A 16,234-nucleotide genomic window follows, 5' to 3' on the forward strand; every position below is an offset into this window, starting at 1 on the left:
GCCAATCAGTGAGCAGCATCTCTTGGCTCTGAGAAAGGGGGTTCGCCCTCGAAACGCGTCAGCCTAAGCCACAGCAGCTCCGTGCGGTTTGCCGCACGCCGTCCAGAATTACATAGTGCCTGGCCTCCTTGGAGACGTCTTTACTTATTCATAGATTTGTTGATATGTGTGTATTATCACACCATTTTTGTGAGTATATTTTATGAATTTTACTATTTTAATAATTTTTTTTAGTGGTAATACACTAGGTCGGTGCACCCCTCTTTTTGTTATCTTTCTGGAGCCAATCAGTGGGCCTGGCACCCCCCGATCGTTCCTACGGCAGACCACTGTTCTGTCAGTGATGAACACAGGGATCCTCTTATTTAGGAACACAGGTCTCTGTGTTCATGCAGCAAGCCCATCCCCCACACAGTTAGAAAGCACCCCCTAGGGACACATTTAACCCTTTGATCGCCCCTGGTGTTAACCCCTTCCCTGCCAGTGTCATTAGTACAGTAACAGTGCATATTTTTAGCACTGATTACTGTAGTAATGTCACTGGTCCCCCCAAAAGTGTAAAAAATGTCAGTTAGGGGTCCAATCTGCCACAATGTCGCAGTCCCGCTAAAAATCGCAGATCGCTGCCATTACTAGTAAAAAAAAAAAAATGACATAAATCTTTCCCCTAGTTTGTAGACGCGATAAACCAATTAATATAGTCTTATTGGGATTTTTTTTTACCAGAAATATGTAGCTGAATACAAATTGATGAAAAAAAAAATGTATTTTTATTTTTTTTTTTTATTGGGAATGTTATATAGCAGAAAGTAAAAAATATTGTTTTTTGTTTTTTTTTTTCAGAATTGTCGCTCTTTTGTTGTTTATAGCGCTACTATTTGTGGGAAAAAAAAGGACATTACTAGTAAAAAAAATTATATATATATATAAATTATATATTATATATATATATATATATATAAACAATGACATAAATCTTTCCCGTAGTTTGTAGATGCGATAACTTTTGCACAAACCAATCAAAATACGCTTGTTGCGATTTTTTTTTTAATCAAGAATATGTAGCTATATACAAATTGGCCTAAAATGATGAAAAAAATTGTATTTTTATTGGGAATGTTATATAGCAGAAAGTAAAAAATATTGTTTTATTTTTTTTTGTTTTTTTTTTCAGAATTGTCGCTCTTTTGATGTTTATAGCGCAAAAAAAAAAAAAAATCACACAGGTAATCGAATACCACCCAAAAAAAGTTATATTCGTGGGAAAAAAACGGAATTTTTGTAAAATCTTACCGTAAAATTCCTTTCTCTGAGTCCTCCGACAGTCGCCGCAACTTCATAATCTTTACTAATGGGGTATTGACCTTTGCTCCGTAGGAGTAGCTAGGCAAAAAGATTTGTTAATATAAAAGCTTTTAGCATAACCCACCCCTAGGGGGCGGTCCCCTCAGTCAATACCTCCCTGCTTCCAGCATTCTCAACTCAGTTTCAGTAGCATAGCAGTAGAGTACATAAACAAACCCCAAAGAGGGGCGGGGGCGGCGACTGTCGGAGGACTCAGAGAAAGGAATTTTACGGTAAGATTTTATAAAAATTCCGTTTTCTCTTACGTCCTCCGACAGTCGCCGCCACTTCATAATCTTCACTAATGGGGACGTCCCAGAGCAGTGTAGACATGAGGGGTGGGAAAAAACGCAGCCGCGCCTAAAGCAACGCAGTACCCACATCAGAGAAAGGAACCTTACCAAAGTAAGAGAACCAACTGGGCAACAGGAAAAAACGTGCTAAACAGGAGCAACATCCCAGGAAGAACAAGTAACCTAAGGGGAAAAAACACCCCAACAGCCAAGGACCCAAACAAGGGACCCTAAGGCACCGCCGCACTAAGAACTTTACGGCCAAAGGAAGCATCTGCCGATGCCTGAACATCCACCTTGTAAAATTTTGAGAAGGTGTGAACGGACGACCAAGTCGCCGCCTTACACACCTGGACCACAGAAGCCTGATGACGATAGGCCCAAGACGTACTCAGAGATCTGGTAGAGTGCGCCTTCACAGGGAAAGGAGGAACCTTTCCCTTCAAAGCATAGGCCTGCTCAATGGTCTGTCTGATCCATTTGGCGATGGTCGCAGCCGACGCCGCCATGCCCTTCGGAGGATCCTCTGGAAGGACAAATAGAGAATCCGACTTGCGAAAGGATTTAGTCGATGACAGGTAAACCCTGATCGCCCGAACAACATCCAAGGAATGCAAAGCCACCTCCTTTGGATGCTTAGGCTTCGCGCAAAGCGAAGGCAAGACAATGTCCTCATTGAGGTGAAATTCCGAGATCCTCTTCGGAAGAAAAGAAGGGTTAGGTCGCAAGACCACCTTATCCAAGTGAAACACCAAGTAGGGAGAGCTGCAGGACAGGGCCGCCAGCTCCGACACCCTGCGAGCCGAAGTGATCGCCACCAAAAAAGCAACCTTCTTGGACAACAGAGACAACGAGAACTCCCTGATCTTCTCAAAGGGAGCATGTTGCAACACGGACAGAACAAGGTTCAAGTCCCATGGAGGCAAAGGGTCCCTCCCAGGAGGGGCCAAGTGTCGCACCCCTTGAACAAAGGTGCTAACCAAAGAATTAGACGCCACAGGGCGTTGAAAGAGAACGGCCAGCGCAGAAATCTGACCCTTAATCGTGGCCAACGCCAAACGCTGGTCCACGCCCGTTTGAAGGAAAGCCAACACTCGATACCGAGTATGAGCGAGGGGAATACCCCCTGGACTCACACCAGGCAAAATACGCCTTCCAAGTACGGTAGTAAATCTTCCCCGAAGAGGCTTTTCTAGCCTTGATCAAAGTGGGAATGACCGCAGGGCAGAGACCCCTATCCTTCAGGACCTGGCTTTCAACAGCCAAGCCGTTAAAGCCAGCGACTGTAAAGCAGGATGGAATATCAGCGGTGGGTGTAAATGGATAACGCAGCTTGAACTTACTGGGCACAGTAAAAGGCTTCTTTAAATTGCGCCATTGCTCATCAACAGCGCGCTGAAATTCCGCAGGGCAGGGAAAAGCCTGCGCTGCTTTGCGTTTCCTTTGCGTCCCATAAGAGGACATCAAAGCAGGAGGACACGGTTCATCCTGCAGACGCAGTGTTTCCTTGATAGAAGTAATCAACTCATCCATGAGTGCAAGCTCTTCAGACGAGCCAGGGGGAGAATTATCCACCCCTTCCTCCTCAGCCTCACCCTCAGACCCCCCAAGGTCCAGAGATGAACGAGACCCTGAGAAGGGCACTCCAGCCATAGCAGCCCCATCGCCCTCTGAATCAGAGGAAATAGACAATCTGGGCCGTTTTGCGGATCGATCAGCCATCAGCATCTGCACCTGAGAAGCCAAGTTTGCCACAATAGCAGGCAGATCAACCCCCTCGGGGGATGCAGCAGCCCCTTGGCCCCCCACCAATGTGGGAGGAAACTTGCAATCCTGAGAATCCATGCCCCAGCAATAATAGGAAAAAGGAGTACTGCCCCTTTAAGACCGTGGCGAGCGTAGCCCACCGCACACTACTGTGTGTACCGACCCCCACAGGGATAAGCACACTGAGCAGGGAAATACAGGATAAGGAAAGGTAAAAACCTGGAGAGACCACACAGGCTGCTGCCACCGATCGCTGTCCCAGAGCAAAAGGAAGTGGTGTAACGACTGACCGCCCTATAAAGCCTAAGCAGGCTACACAAACATGGCCGCTCGGCTGAGGCATTTTTGGGCAATGAGAAAATGGCGCAGACATGTGGCTGTACGATCGATCGCCGCCAAAATGGCGGCGTTTGGCGCCAAAACACCGCGCCCTACCATACAGGGCCGGTCACCACAATTCTGCCGCAAAAAAATGGCGGACCGCAATAGCGGCCTCCGCACAGCATGTCTGAGCCCAGTCTGCCCACACAGTACACATAGCAGAGCGGGAGAGCCCCCCCCCCCCCCTGCAGCCCACAGAAAGGCAGCTATTCCACACAGGAATCTGACAGGGAGCTCAGCACTTACACAGACATGCAGGGTCACACAGTCACAGACTGACACCCAAAACAGACAGGTCCCCACATAGAATGGCACTTACCAGTCCGGATGGCGTGGGGAGCCTTCTCCAGCGACCAAACCGCTGTACTGAGGACAGGGAGTGTCGCAGCCAGGACGCAGTGGAACTGCGGTGCGAAACCGCAAAAGGCGTCCGGTGAGGTAGCCACCTCACAGGCAGCATCCCTGCAGCGAACAGGGATGGGTCGTTCAATATGCCAGGGGAAACCTGACTGAACGCTCGATGGCAGGCTGGGAAGCCCCTGGCCCTGAGCCCTGGGATCCAGGGTGGCCAGTCCGAGACCCAGCTCCCAATGATCATCTTCATCCGAAGAAATAAACTAATGCTGAGAAAAAGAACAGCTAAGTAAAAGAAAGAGAAAAATACTCAAAATAAAATCAAAAAGAGAATAGAGGGCTGAGACTGAAAGCCCCAGCACAGGATCAGCCAGCTACTCCTAAGCTAGGCATTAGAAACTGAGTTGAGAATGCAGGAAGCAGGGAGGTATTGACTGAGGGGACCGCCCCCTAGGGGTGTGATATGCTAAAAGCTTTTATATTAACAAATCTTGTTGCCTAGCTACTCCTACGGAGCAAAGGTCAATACCCCATTAGTCAAACAATAGAACACATGGTGTTCAAATTTAAAATTGGGACTTTATATGAGGTGTGGCCAGAGTGCGATTGTTAATGTGGTGTATACATATGCTGGTAAGCAGAAGAATGTATAATTGATCAACATTTCGCATTTATTTATAAACATAACATGGCAGTTAACAACATTGCAAGTCAAAATATAACAACAGTAAACGAACATACATGGTATATAGTAAAAACCATAAGGGGTGTGTATGGTAGTAAAAATGATTGGATAAACCCATATAGAATGGAAAAACCAATAAATAATGGTTGTGTGGAAGCTAGTTGGATGCATGGTATAGCAAACCAATACAGAGTTTGGATGCATGATGGAACTTGTAAATGGTGATTGCCTCATAGGCTCGACGCGTTTCGTGAAACTGTGTTCACTTCCTCAGGAGCAGGCATGATTAGGATGTCTAAAAGGATACAAATGAATAAAGATTGCATCCATCAGGACAAATATGTTAGAAATATTAAATGAGAATATAACTTACATGGGGGTATGGACTGTCAGTGAGGATATGGATCACCCATTGGGGAGTCCCTGTTAGGAACTGAGAGAGTATGGACCCCCGCACAGAGCCAAGAAGCGTGGTCCATATATATAGTGAACATCTCCGTGATGGGTCTTGGAGGGCTCAGCTCGATAATACGGTAAAACTGTATACAGATATAATAGTGATAAATTATATAATTATCATAAAGTTAGGTTAATATAGTGAGTAAGCCCAAATCCAAGATGCCAGGGTGTGTAAGTGAGATCGGGTAGAAGCCAGGGTGCCAAAGGGTGTGGAAACAAAGTGTGTGGAGACTGTGTAGCAGCCAACCAGGATAAAGGTGAAGGGTAGAAAGTGTGTGAACGTCACAGAGCAAGGCTGAAATATAAACCCAATAATAGTGCTGACACAAAAGTCAATACCAAGAAAACACCCATACAAATGAATGTGCAGAAAAAATCTATTAAAAGAAAAAATGGTGTAGTTGTAGGTACATGCCTGGGTGGAGTGCAAAGAAGTGCATAGAAAGAATACCCCATTAGTGAAGATTATGAAGTGGCGGCGACTGTCGGAGGACATAAGAGAAAAAGGACATTACTAGTAAAAAAATTATATATATATATATATATATATATATATAAAACAATGGCATAAATCTTTACCCTAGTTTGTAGATCCGATAACTTTTGCACAAACCAATCAAAATACGCTTATTGCGATTTTTTTTTATCAAAAATATATAGCTATATACAAATTGGCCTAAAATGATGAAAAAAAATTGTATTTTTATTTATTTATTTATTTTATTGGGAATGTTATATAGCAGAAACGAAAAAATATTGTTTTATTTTTTTTTTTGTTTTTTTTTTTCAGACTTGTTGCTCTTTTGTTGTTTATAGCGCAAAAAAAAATTCACACAGGTGATCGAGTACCACCAAAAGAAAGTTCTATTTGTGGGGAAAAAAAGGACATTACTAGTAAAAAAAAAAAATTATATATATATATATATATATATATATATATATATATATATATATATATATATATATATATATATATATATATATACATACATATATAAATATAAAACAATGACATAAATCTTTACCCTAGTTTGTAGATGCGATAACTTTTGCACAAACCAATCAAAATACGCTTATTGCGACTTTTTTTTAATCAAAAATATGTAGCTGTATACAAATTGGCCTAAAATGATGAAAAAAAATTGATTTTTAGTTTTTTTTTTCTTATTGGGAATGTTATAAAGCACAATGTGAAAAAATTGGATTTTTGACTTACCGTAAAATCCTTTTCTCTTAAGCTCATTGACAGACGCAGTCCTCTTTGATTAATATCAGTAGGGTTATACTGCCCCCTGTTATCTCTGACACTGCTTTGTTACATAACTGACATCCTGTAGCAGAGAGAGAGAGGATATACCCTCTGGGACTGCCCCTAAGGTGTGGCCAGAACGTTTTTCCTGCCTAGTGTCCTACTCCTGTAGGGGGCAGTATAACCCTACTGATATTAATCAAAGAGGACTGCGTCTGTCAATGAGCGACAGAGAAATATTGTTTTTTTTTTCCCAGCTGCAAGCCATTGCCGGCAATACAAAAATGTTTAAAAAACGGCGTAAAGGTCCCCCCTCCCCCAACTTTAAGGGGAACCCCATGCCAAAATGTAAGAAAAAAATAATGGGATGGGGTCCAACGAAAAAAAAATCCATACGATGGTTTTTGGCAATTCCCTTAATAAAATGAAAAAAAAAACAATCTCCCCTGATGTAGATTCATCATCAATCACGATGTCCGCCACACCGACAAACCCAAAAAAAGTGTGACCACCTGTAGAGGTGTTTTTTTTTTAAATTTTACCATGTTTCTTTTCTGAATTTTTCATTGCCCGAATTCTTTTGTTTCCATTTCCGCTGTCAGTGGGGAAGCCTGCTGACAGCTGATGAGTCATCAGTTGTTAAGGGCACAGCGGCCAGCTTCCTGGTCCGCTCCTTAACAACCAGCTATTCTTCATACAGAATTCAAATTGGTTGATCATTTTTCGACCGATCCAAATTTGAATAGTTCCGAAAATTTAGAATTTGTTAGAAAATGACAATACAAAACTAAATTGAACGAATTTCGCCCAAGTTTTTTACTATTTCATTTGAAGATTAGGATACATCCGAATAACCAAAAATTTGTCTGACTTTATATTCGGACCGAAAAGAATTGTACATGTTTAACCAGAAGGAAGTTGGTGGGAAAGAGTCGAGCTGTCCTATGGTGGTGTGAGTCTACAGCTCCGTCACTAGGGGAACCTGGTGGATATCAGCAGGAGGCAACCGATGATCCTGTGGATGAGTGAGTGGATGACCCCAGTGCTGCAAGAGTGACGTGTGTGTCTTTTAACTTTGGAAGGAGTACGGGTCACCATCAGCATAGGGATCATGTGGGACGTTCCGCAGTTTGTACAGTGCAGCCAACAGTGAGAAGTCCCCGCGTTGTTCAGTTCTACGGTTTATCGGGGTGTCCCATGCTTCATCTCTCTATCCAAGTTAATTTTTCCCAATAAAAACCCAAAAGGAAACGCTTAAACCAGTAATGGCAAACCTTTTTGAGCCCGAGTGCCCAAACTGTGACACAAAACCAACTTATTTTTTTTTCAAAGGGCCTCTCACCAATCCCAGCAACACTTCTTCCGAACAGATGTCTACTCACTCTTGGTTGCCCGTGGCAAGGCCCGCAACTGGCACTGCAGGGAGGGGGGGGGGGTATCCTTGCAAACTCTCTGTCCTCTGGCTCACAGTGTGCTGCTCCAGTCTTTCTCACAATCTTGATCTCTCTCCCCATAGTCATCCGGGACTAAATGTCCCATGGTGCACTTGTCAACCTCCTCATTGGTGCTTGGCTGCAGCCAATGGGGAGGCAGGAGGAATCAGAGCGTGTGGCGATCTCTGCAAGCGCCGCTCTGTCCCTGTCCAGCACTGCTTGACAGAAGGGGGGCGAGCGGGGAAATACACTGACAGTCCTCGCTTGCTTCCCCTCTTGTCACAGCGCCACTGCCGTGTGGGGGGAGGGAGGATTAGAGAGCCCAGGCATCAGCGGCGGCAGCTTCCCAGTATAGCTGGCGTGCAGACAGAGAGGGCCCTGCGTGCCAGCTGTGGCACACGTGCCATAGGTTCGCCATCACTGCCTTAGACCATGGGTATTGAATTAAGATTCACGGAGGTCCGACCAGTAAAAATTTACTTTACTAGAGGCAGAGATGTATAGTAACTAAGTAGAACTACTTCACTACTGTACTTAAGTACGGAAAGGCGGTATCTGTACTTTCCTAGAGTAGAATTTTTTTCTCCTACTTCCACTTTTACTTCACTACATTTTTTCGATGATATCAATACTTCTACTCCGATATTTTTTTTTTGTGCTGCATAGTTACTCGTTACAATTATAAAAATTTCCACTGCCAGAACAGTAGATGGCAGGTTTCATGAAGCTCAAAAACATGTGTATTATCAGCGCATACGAAAATAAATGCTACTGTATGTATAAATAAAAGCTGCATTTGAAATAATAAAAAACAATATGATGTTCAAACTTTTGACTTCTTTCTTTAATAACTACATAACACGGTACTTGTACTTTTACTTTCAGTACTTGAGTAGCAATTTTTTTTCAAAACTACTGGTACTTTTACTTTCAGTACTTGAGTAGCAACATTTTTTAAAAAAACTACTTGCAATACTTAAGTACAAAAAATGTTGAATACTTTAGTACTTCTACTCAAGTCACTTTTTGATCGAGCACTTGTACTTTTGCTCAAGTATGAGTTTCGAGTACTTTATACAACTCTGACTAGAGGTCTAAACCACTTTTTTTCAGCCCTCTCTTTCTATATCACAATCCTTAAATTCAGTGACCTCAGTTCCCCCACCTCACATCAGTTTCCACTTTACAATAGTGTTTTTCACATGATCCCCCATCAGAACTGTGCCCACTTCTTATCACCCCCCCCCCACAGTACTGTCCTTTGCCCCTTCACATCACCCCCCCCCCCCAGCAGAACTGTACCTTTTTCACCCCCCCCCCACAACACTGCCCCTCCTTTACATCCCCCCAACACTGCCCCCCCAGTTTACATCCCTCCCCCAACACTGCCCCCCTTTACACCCTCCTGCCCCCCCACATCACAACCCCCCACAATAGTATGCTCTGCTCTCCTCACATTAACACCCCACCCCCCAACAGCATTGTCCTCCTTTACACCCCCCAAGCAATCCTCTTCACACGTTACTGTGTCCTTATTTGGCCATAGACATCATGTCTATTTGTACCCGCTCTTGGCACCGAGAGGGAGACTTCCAGTGCACGGCGGGTCCTTGACGTCATGTACCCCTCCCCCGCCTGGAGTCTATCTGCAGGTGTACTGATGTCCAGTGCAGCTGTGCCCTGACGCATGCGTACACAGAAAGCACAGAACATCGCTGTTCTGTGCTTTCTGCATCCGTTCCAGAGTTTTCCTCACTCCTGAGAAGAGCTGCTTGGTGAAGTTGTATCTCCTATCCAACTGGACTTTTTTTATATGGACATTCCATACTAATTTATTTTGGACTGATTTTCCCCCGCTTACCCCCCCCCCTCCCTTTTATTTAGCATTTAGTCATTATCTTATGTTGGATGAAGTTTAGCGGCTAATATGTATGTGCTTTTTCTGGCGCATGCGCAGGACCTCCTCCGGCACGGTCGTCGCTCCTTTGTGACGCCACACGTATGAGCTGCGGCTGTTTATCCGCCGCATCTCGGCGGCGTTCTGCCTCCAGCTCCTAAATAGTGTGACCGAGGGTCCAGATGGAACAGAGGCTAGGTCCTTATCTAGACCGCGGTCTGCCATTTAGTGATGCCTGCCTTAGACCGTTTTTTTGGAGCCAGTGAAAGAGTGCATGGAATGCTGTGTGCCTGGTTGTGTGTGCTCTCTAAGGGGGGGGGGGGGGGATAGGATCAGGAATCACCAGCGGCTCTTTAGGGGGTGCACTACAGTTGAACTAGATGGATTTGTGACTATGTAACAATGTAACGACTCTGAGAATTTGTGATAATCTTACCCGGGCACCGCACACAGCTGCAGCCATAAGAGTCGCAACCACAGACACAAGAATTGAGAGCGTACCTGCAAATTACGTCATTTTTGGTGAAATTGCCGCTGTATAAATGCCCCCCCTTCAAGTGTTCTCATTAATTTACATTTAAAGTGTTTTATTGTTTCTCTGGATGTCACATTGTATTTGAAGAAAACATCCGCACCCGGAGGGGAAACTTTTACCTTCTTATTATCTCTTCAGCCGCGGTTTGTACAGCGTGGGTTTTGTACGCGGAGAATTTCCCCGCGGTGATCCGCACAGAGCGGGGCGATAACAGATCATAAACATTTGGAGTTGCCTTCTGACCATTGTTTCTCCCCGAGGCTGCCAAGATCGAATTCTGCCGCACATCGAGTTCCCGATCTCTGATTTTCACAGTAATGGAAAAGTTTCCCTATGTTGTTTAGGAAACTTTGTGCTTTTTTTTTTGGTTGATATTTTATTGGACTTGTCTGACCTTGAGTTTAAAGTGAACTTCCAGCTCAGAATTCCAAGCAGCTGGCTACTAATGCCAACCAGCAAACACCGCAGCTGTGCTACAATCAGCAAGTTCACTCAATTTACTTTCATCTCTTCAAGACTTTATGCGTACTGGGCTTAAAAAATGCAGTTTTTACAGGCATTTGGTGTTTTTTTTTTCAGCCTGCAAGGCCCCGTTCACACTTGGACGTAGTGGAAAAGCCAGCTAAAATGGCAACACGCTTGCGGTACCATTATCTCTTACTGGCATCCTAAACAAAGGTAGCAGTCGCACATTTTGCCGAGTGTTTTTCATGCAACAAAATGCACAAAAATGAAAACGTGCAATGCGAAACACGCTTGGCTCATATCCGAAATTTGGTGCATGAGAGAGAGAAGGGGGAATGAGGGGGAGAGGTGAGAGAGAGAAGGGAAGAGTGGGACAGAGAAGGGATGTATGGGGGGGAGAGAAAGAGAGAGAGAAAGGGTGAGATAGAGGGGGTTGAGAGATAGGAAGGGTGAGTGAGAGAAGGGGTGGGAGAGAGGGAAGGGGTGAGAGGGGGTGAGATAGAGAGAAAGGGTGAGAGAGGGGGAGGGGGTGAGAGGGGGGTGAAGAGAGAGAGAGGGGGGGTGAGGAGAGAGAGAGGGGGAGTGAGAGAGGGTTGTAGAGAGAGGGGGGTAAAAGAGAGGAAAGGGGTGAGAGAGAGAGGGAGGAGTGAGAGGGAGAGGAAGGGTGAGAGAGAGAGAGAGAGAGAGAGAGAGGGGGTGAGAAAGAGAGAGAGGGGGTGAAGATAGAAAGAGGGGGTGGGGGTGAAGAGAGAGAGGGAGGGGGTCAGAGAGAGGGGGTGATAGAGAGGGGGGGAGATAGAAAGGAAGGGTGAGAGAGAGGGAGGGGGTGAAGAGAGAGAGAGGGGGGGTGAGAGAGGGTTGAAGAGAGGGGGGGTAAAAGAGAGGAAAGGGGTGAGAGGGAGAGGGAGAGGAAGGGTGAGAGAGAGAGGGGTGAGAAAGAGAGAGGGTAAGAGAGATGGAGGGGATGAGAGGGGGGGTAAATAGAGAAGGAGGGGGTGAGAGGGGGAGAAGAGAGAGAGAGGGGGTGAGGCAGGGTGAAGAGAAAGAGGGGGGTAAGAGAGAGGGAAGGGGTGAGAGAGAGGGGGGAGGGAGGGGTGAGATAGAGAGGAAGGGTGAGAGAGAGGGAGGGGGTGAGAGGGGGTGAAGAGAGGGTTGAAGAGAGGGAGGGTAAAAGAGAAGAAAGGGGTGAGAGAGAGGGAAGGGGTGAGAGAAAGGGAGGGGTGAGAGGGAGAGGAAGTGTGTGAGAGAGAGAGGGTAAGAGAGATGGAGGGGGTGAGAGGGGGGTGAAGAGAGAGAGAAGGGGTGAGGCGGGGTGAAGAGAAAGAGGGGGGTAAGAGAGAGGGTAGGGGTAAGAGAGAGGGAAGGGGTGAGAGAGAGGGAGGGGAAGAGAGGGAGAGGGTGAGAGAGAGGGAGGGGGTGAAAGGGGGGGTAAAGAGAGAGAGGGAGTGAAGCGAGAGAGGGTGCTTTTGTGTAATCTTAGAAGGGTAGTAATGTAGCGCGCATAGCGCAACATGGTAAACTATGGGTGGAGCCACATTGCGGTAAGAGTGGGAGGGGCTGCCCTCCATCGCTGCATGGGAACGTGCATAGGCCCCATGCTAGCCTGGCCCTGACAGTAGGAAGAGGAGGCAGCTGGGACGTTTTCTTTGCAAAGGATGCTGTGCAGGGCTCCACTGTGAAGATTGTAGGAAAAAAGAGGAGGATAAGTAATATAGGGGGGGTGGGGGGTAGGAATAGTGACTTAAAGGTCAACTTCACTTTCAAACGTTGCCCTCTAAAGTGGTGCAAACCTCTAAAATGAAAAATGTACAAAGCCTATCCTCATATAGTGTGTACTTGCCTCAGTCCACAGCACTAAGCGTGGATCCTGACTGCTCTCTCCTTGCTCTGCTATTTGACAGTTCTCCCCCCCCCCCCCCCTTTCTAGTGCACAGCAGGCAATTGACAGCCTCAGATGTGCATGTTACCCAGAAAGGCTGTGTAGGTGCTGGGGGGGGGGGGCGGTGTCCTTTCCTTCTCCACTCAGGTCTCAGATTACACTCAGCTCCGTGCTCTGTGCTGTGCAGTGTGTGACATCGGACCCATGACCTCTTCCTCCTCCCTGTCAATTGAAAAATACTATCTGAACTGTGTACTTTAAATAGCTGTAGAGGAGAAAAGGCTGCAGATAAACAGGTACAATATATGTAGGAGGATTTCATTCATCACCTGAGGCTGAGAGTAACTTCCGTAGGCCTATTTAGGATTATATTATCCCAGTAGCACATATTGCAGGATTTTGCCATTCATCATTCAGAAGAAGTGGGAGCTCAGAACCTGCGGATCAGAAACTCTGCCCCCTTACTCACCCCAGCCGATGCATACATAGACCCGGAGGAGCCTCTGCTCGGAGAAGACAGACAGAACCAGCAAGGTGTGCAGGTAGATCCCTTCCACCAGGAGCCAATAGTAGTTGGCTGCCACACAGTACTGCATCATGACAAACACCAACCGGCAGCTGAGCGATTCCTGCAAAAAGATGACAGCGTCAAATTTACACCCAAACTTCCCGCCATTCATCAGCTGTCCAATCATGAAGATCAAAAGAATGACTGCTATTTATGTTACCACAATTCACCACTAGGGGGTCCCGTTTACACCTATATCTATGGGTGCAGCAACCTGCATTCGGTGCATTCAGGGCCGGTGCAAGGATTTTTATCTACACAGGTGACATAGACATTTCAAAAATGTTTACAGTTATTGTATTTTACAATTTTTTTTTTTTATTACACTTAAGCCCTAGAAGATTTTACCCCCTTCCTGACCAGGGTTTTTTTTTGCGATTTTTTACTGTGTGACTTTAACGGACAATTGCGCGGTCCTGCGACGCTGTACCTTAACGAATTTCATGTCCTTTTTTTCCCACAAACAGAGCTTTCTTTTGGTGGTATTTGATCACCTGTGCGATTTTTTGATCATGCGCTATAAACAAAAAAAGAGCGTCAATTTTGCAAAAATAACAATATTTTTCACATTTTTTTATATGAAATTCCCCCCCAAAAAAATGTAAAAATCAAAATTTTTTAACATTTTCGGCCAATTTGTTTTATGCTACATATGTTTGGTAAAAAAAAAATCGCAAAAAGCGTATTTTGATTGGTTTGCGCAAAAGTTATCGCATTTACTAACAAAGGGAAAGATTTCTGTCATTTTTGTTGTTTTTTTTTTACGAGTAATGGCGGCGATCTGCGATTTTTTTTGCGGGACTGCGACATTGCGGCGGACAGATCGGACCCTTGACTGACATTTTTGACACTTTTGGGGTTACCAGTGACATTACTGCAGTAATCAGTGCTATAAATATGCACTGTTACTGTAAAAATGACACTGGCAGGGAAGGGGTTAACTGTATTGGAGAGGGAGGGGTTAAGTGTGTCCTAGGGGTGTGTTTCTAACTGTGATTGGCTGTGGCTACTAGTGTAAAAACAGAGATCAACGGTCCTACATAGTAGAACCGTCTGATCTCCATTTTTACACAGGGGAGAATGACAGGCGGCTTGTTTACATCAGCCGCCTGCCTTTCTCCATTCCCGGCGAACGATCGCGAGTGACATCGGGTCCACCGGTTACACGCACTGACTTGTCAGAGAACGAGCCGGGGCGGGCGGGCGCGCGCTCGCCCGCTATTGGCTCACAAGCCAGTGACAGGCTAGTGACGTACCGGTACGGCACTTTGCCTGGCCGGGGCTGACGGCCGCAGTATATGTACTTGCGGCGGTCAGCAATCGGTTAATTGTTATTTTTTTTTTACAAGGACGGGGATGACTGCAGTGCTGCGGGAGGGAGGACAGCACAGTGAAAGGGGGGCACACGAGGGTGGGGTGGGGGGATAAGAAGCAGCCCGAATAGGGAGGGGGATCGGTGTCGGAGAAGCAATTACAGTAATGATGCCCTGTGTCGGTGTCTCTCCGTGCAACAGCTGAAAGTTGGCAGGATGGGGGGGAGAAGCTATCTTTCAGCTGCTGCAGAGAGCTGCACAGGGCTTCCTTCTGTAATTGCCCCTCTGCCCGACCGCACCGATTCCCAATGCTGTTGGGGTTCCCCTCTGTGTGCCCGGGGCCCCTAAAGGAGGACTGGTGGTTCCCCCGATATCAGTGGCCCTGTTCACACCTATGCGATCCGATTCCTGTCCGAACTGACAGTTCGCACTGCGATATGGGAACTGATCTGGGGGTGTCATTTGCTTTGTATTGGCACCCCCAGCAATTTGCATATGGCAGTGGGAACTGCCTGCAAGTTCCCGCAGTGGATTTGCAGCGTCCCTGCATCCCATATGTGTGAACCGGCACTGAAAAACAACAGAAAAAAATGGTGAAAAAAATTGTGATAGCATTAAACAAAAAAAAAAAAAAACTTCACATTTAATTTTTGCCAATTTTTTTCTGATAATAAAGGTTCAAATTTTCAATTTTCGACTCTTTGTATTTTAATTTTCTACCATACATTCCAGGTGTTTTGAGTTCGCTGCTTTATATAAGGGCGCAGGTATATTTCTTTTTTATATTTGTTAAAATTTTCAATTACCAAAATAGATCTTGGTGGCTATTTTTATTTTTGTAGTGAAAGAAGTGAAAAAAAAAAAAAAAAGACCCGGTGCGGCTTTATAATTAAAAAAAAAAGAAAAAACTCTGACAACCCATATTTCTGGGAAAAAACAGCAAAGCAGAAATTCTGACAATCATAAATAGGTTCCGCTTCTCAGAGACATTCTAGATTACTGAGAATCCAAGAGACAGTAGGAACCGGTGAGTGATTGGATGAGCCGGTGCATAAATGAAAAAAGAGGCACGCTCTACCTCAAAGTCAGCAAGGCCTCTGGAATGAAATGAATCGATCCCACGAGCAACCAGGCTGAGGTTAATTGCTGCAAGCACTCCACTATCTCATAAGCGCATAAACATTATATCCAAAAAAATGCTGCACAATTAATGAAACAAATAAATAAATAAATAGTGTAAAAAAATTAAATAAATAAATAAATGCGTATCATACAACTGTGTATATCCAAAAGTGACAAAACTATAAATACCACAAATAGTAAAATATTGAATAAATAAAGTGAATAAATAAATAAATAAAATATATCCAAAATGTGCAAAAAGTGTGCAAATAAATCACGATATATATATATATATATATATATATAAATATCAAAGCATGGACTTCTGAATATTATTATTATTATTATTATTAGTAATATTATTAATATTATTATTAATGTATTATTATTATTATATATATATCGTGATTTATTTGCACACTTTGGATTTTTGCACATTTTGGATATAATTTATTTATTTATTTATTCAGTTTATTTATTCTATGATTCA

General features: G+C 44.8%; 1 protein-coding gene across 1 annotated transcript in view; it reads right to left on the reverse strand.

Moving 5' to 3' along the window:
- GLP1R (glucagon like peptide 1 receptor) overlaps nt 1–16,234 on the reverse strand; it is a 503,675-nt gene that overhangs the window by 125,902 nt on the left and 361,539 nt on the right. The window contains exon 7 of the mRNA XM_082249311.1: nt 13,211–13,370. Within this exon, the coding sequence (XP_082105437.1) occupies nt 13,211–13,370 (160 nt within the window). The remainder of the gene's footprint in view (nt 1–13,210; nt 13,371–16,234) is intronic.

Source organism: Pelophylax lessonae, assembly GCF_965119305.1.
Source record: "Pelophylax lessonae genome assembly, chromosome: 3".
NCBI lineage: Eukaryota > Metazoa > Chordata > Amphibia > Anura > Ranidae > Pelophylax > Pelophylax lessonae.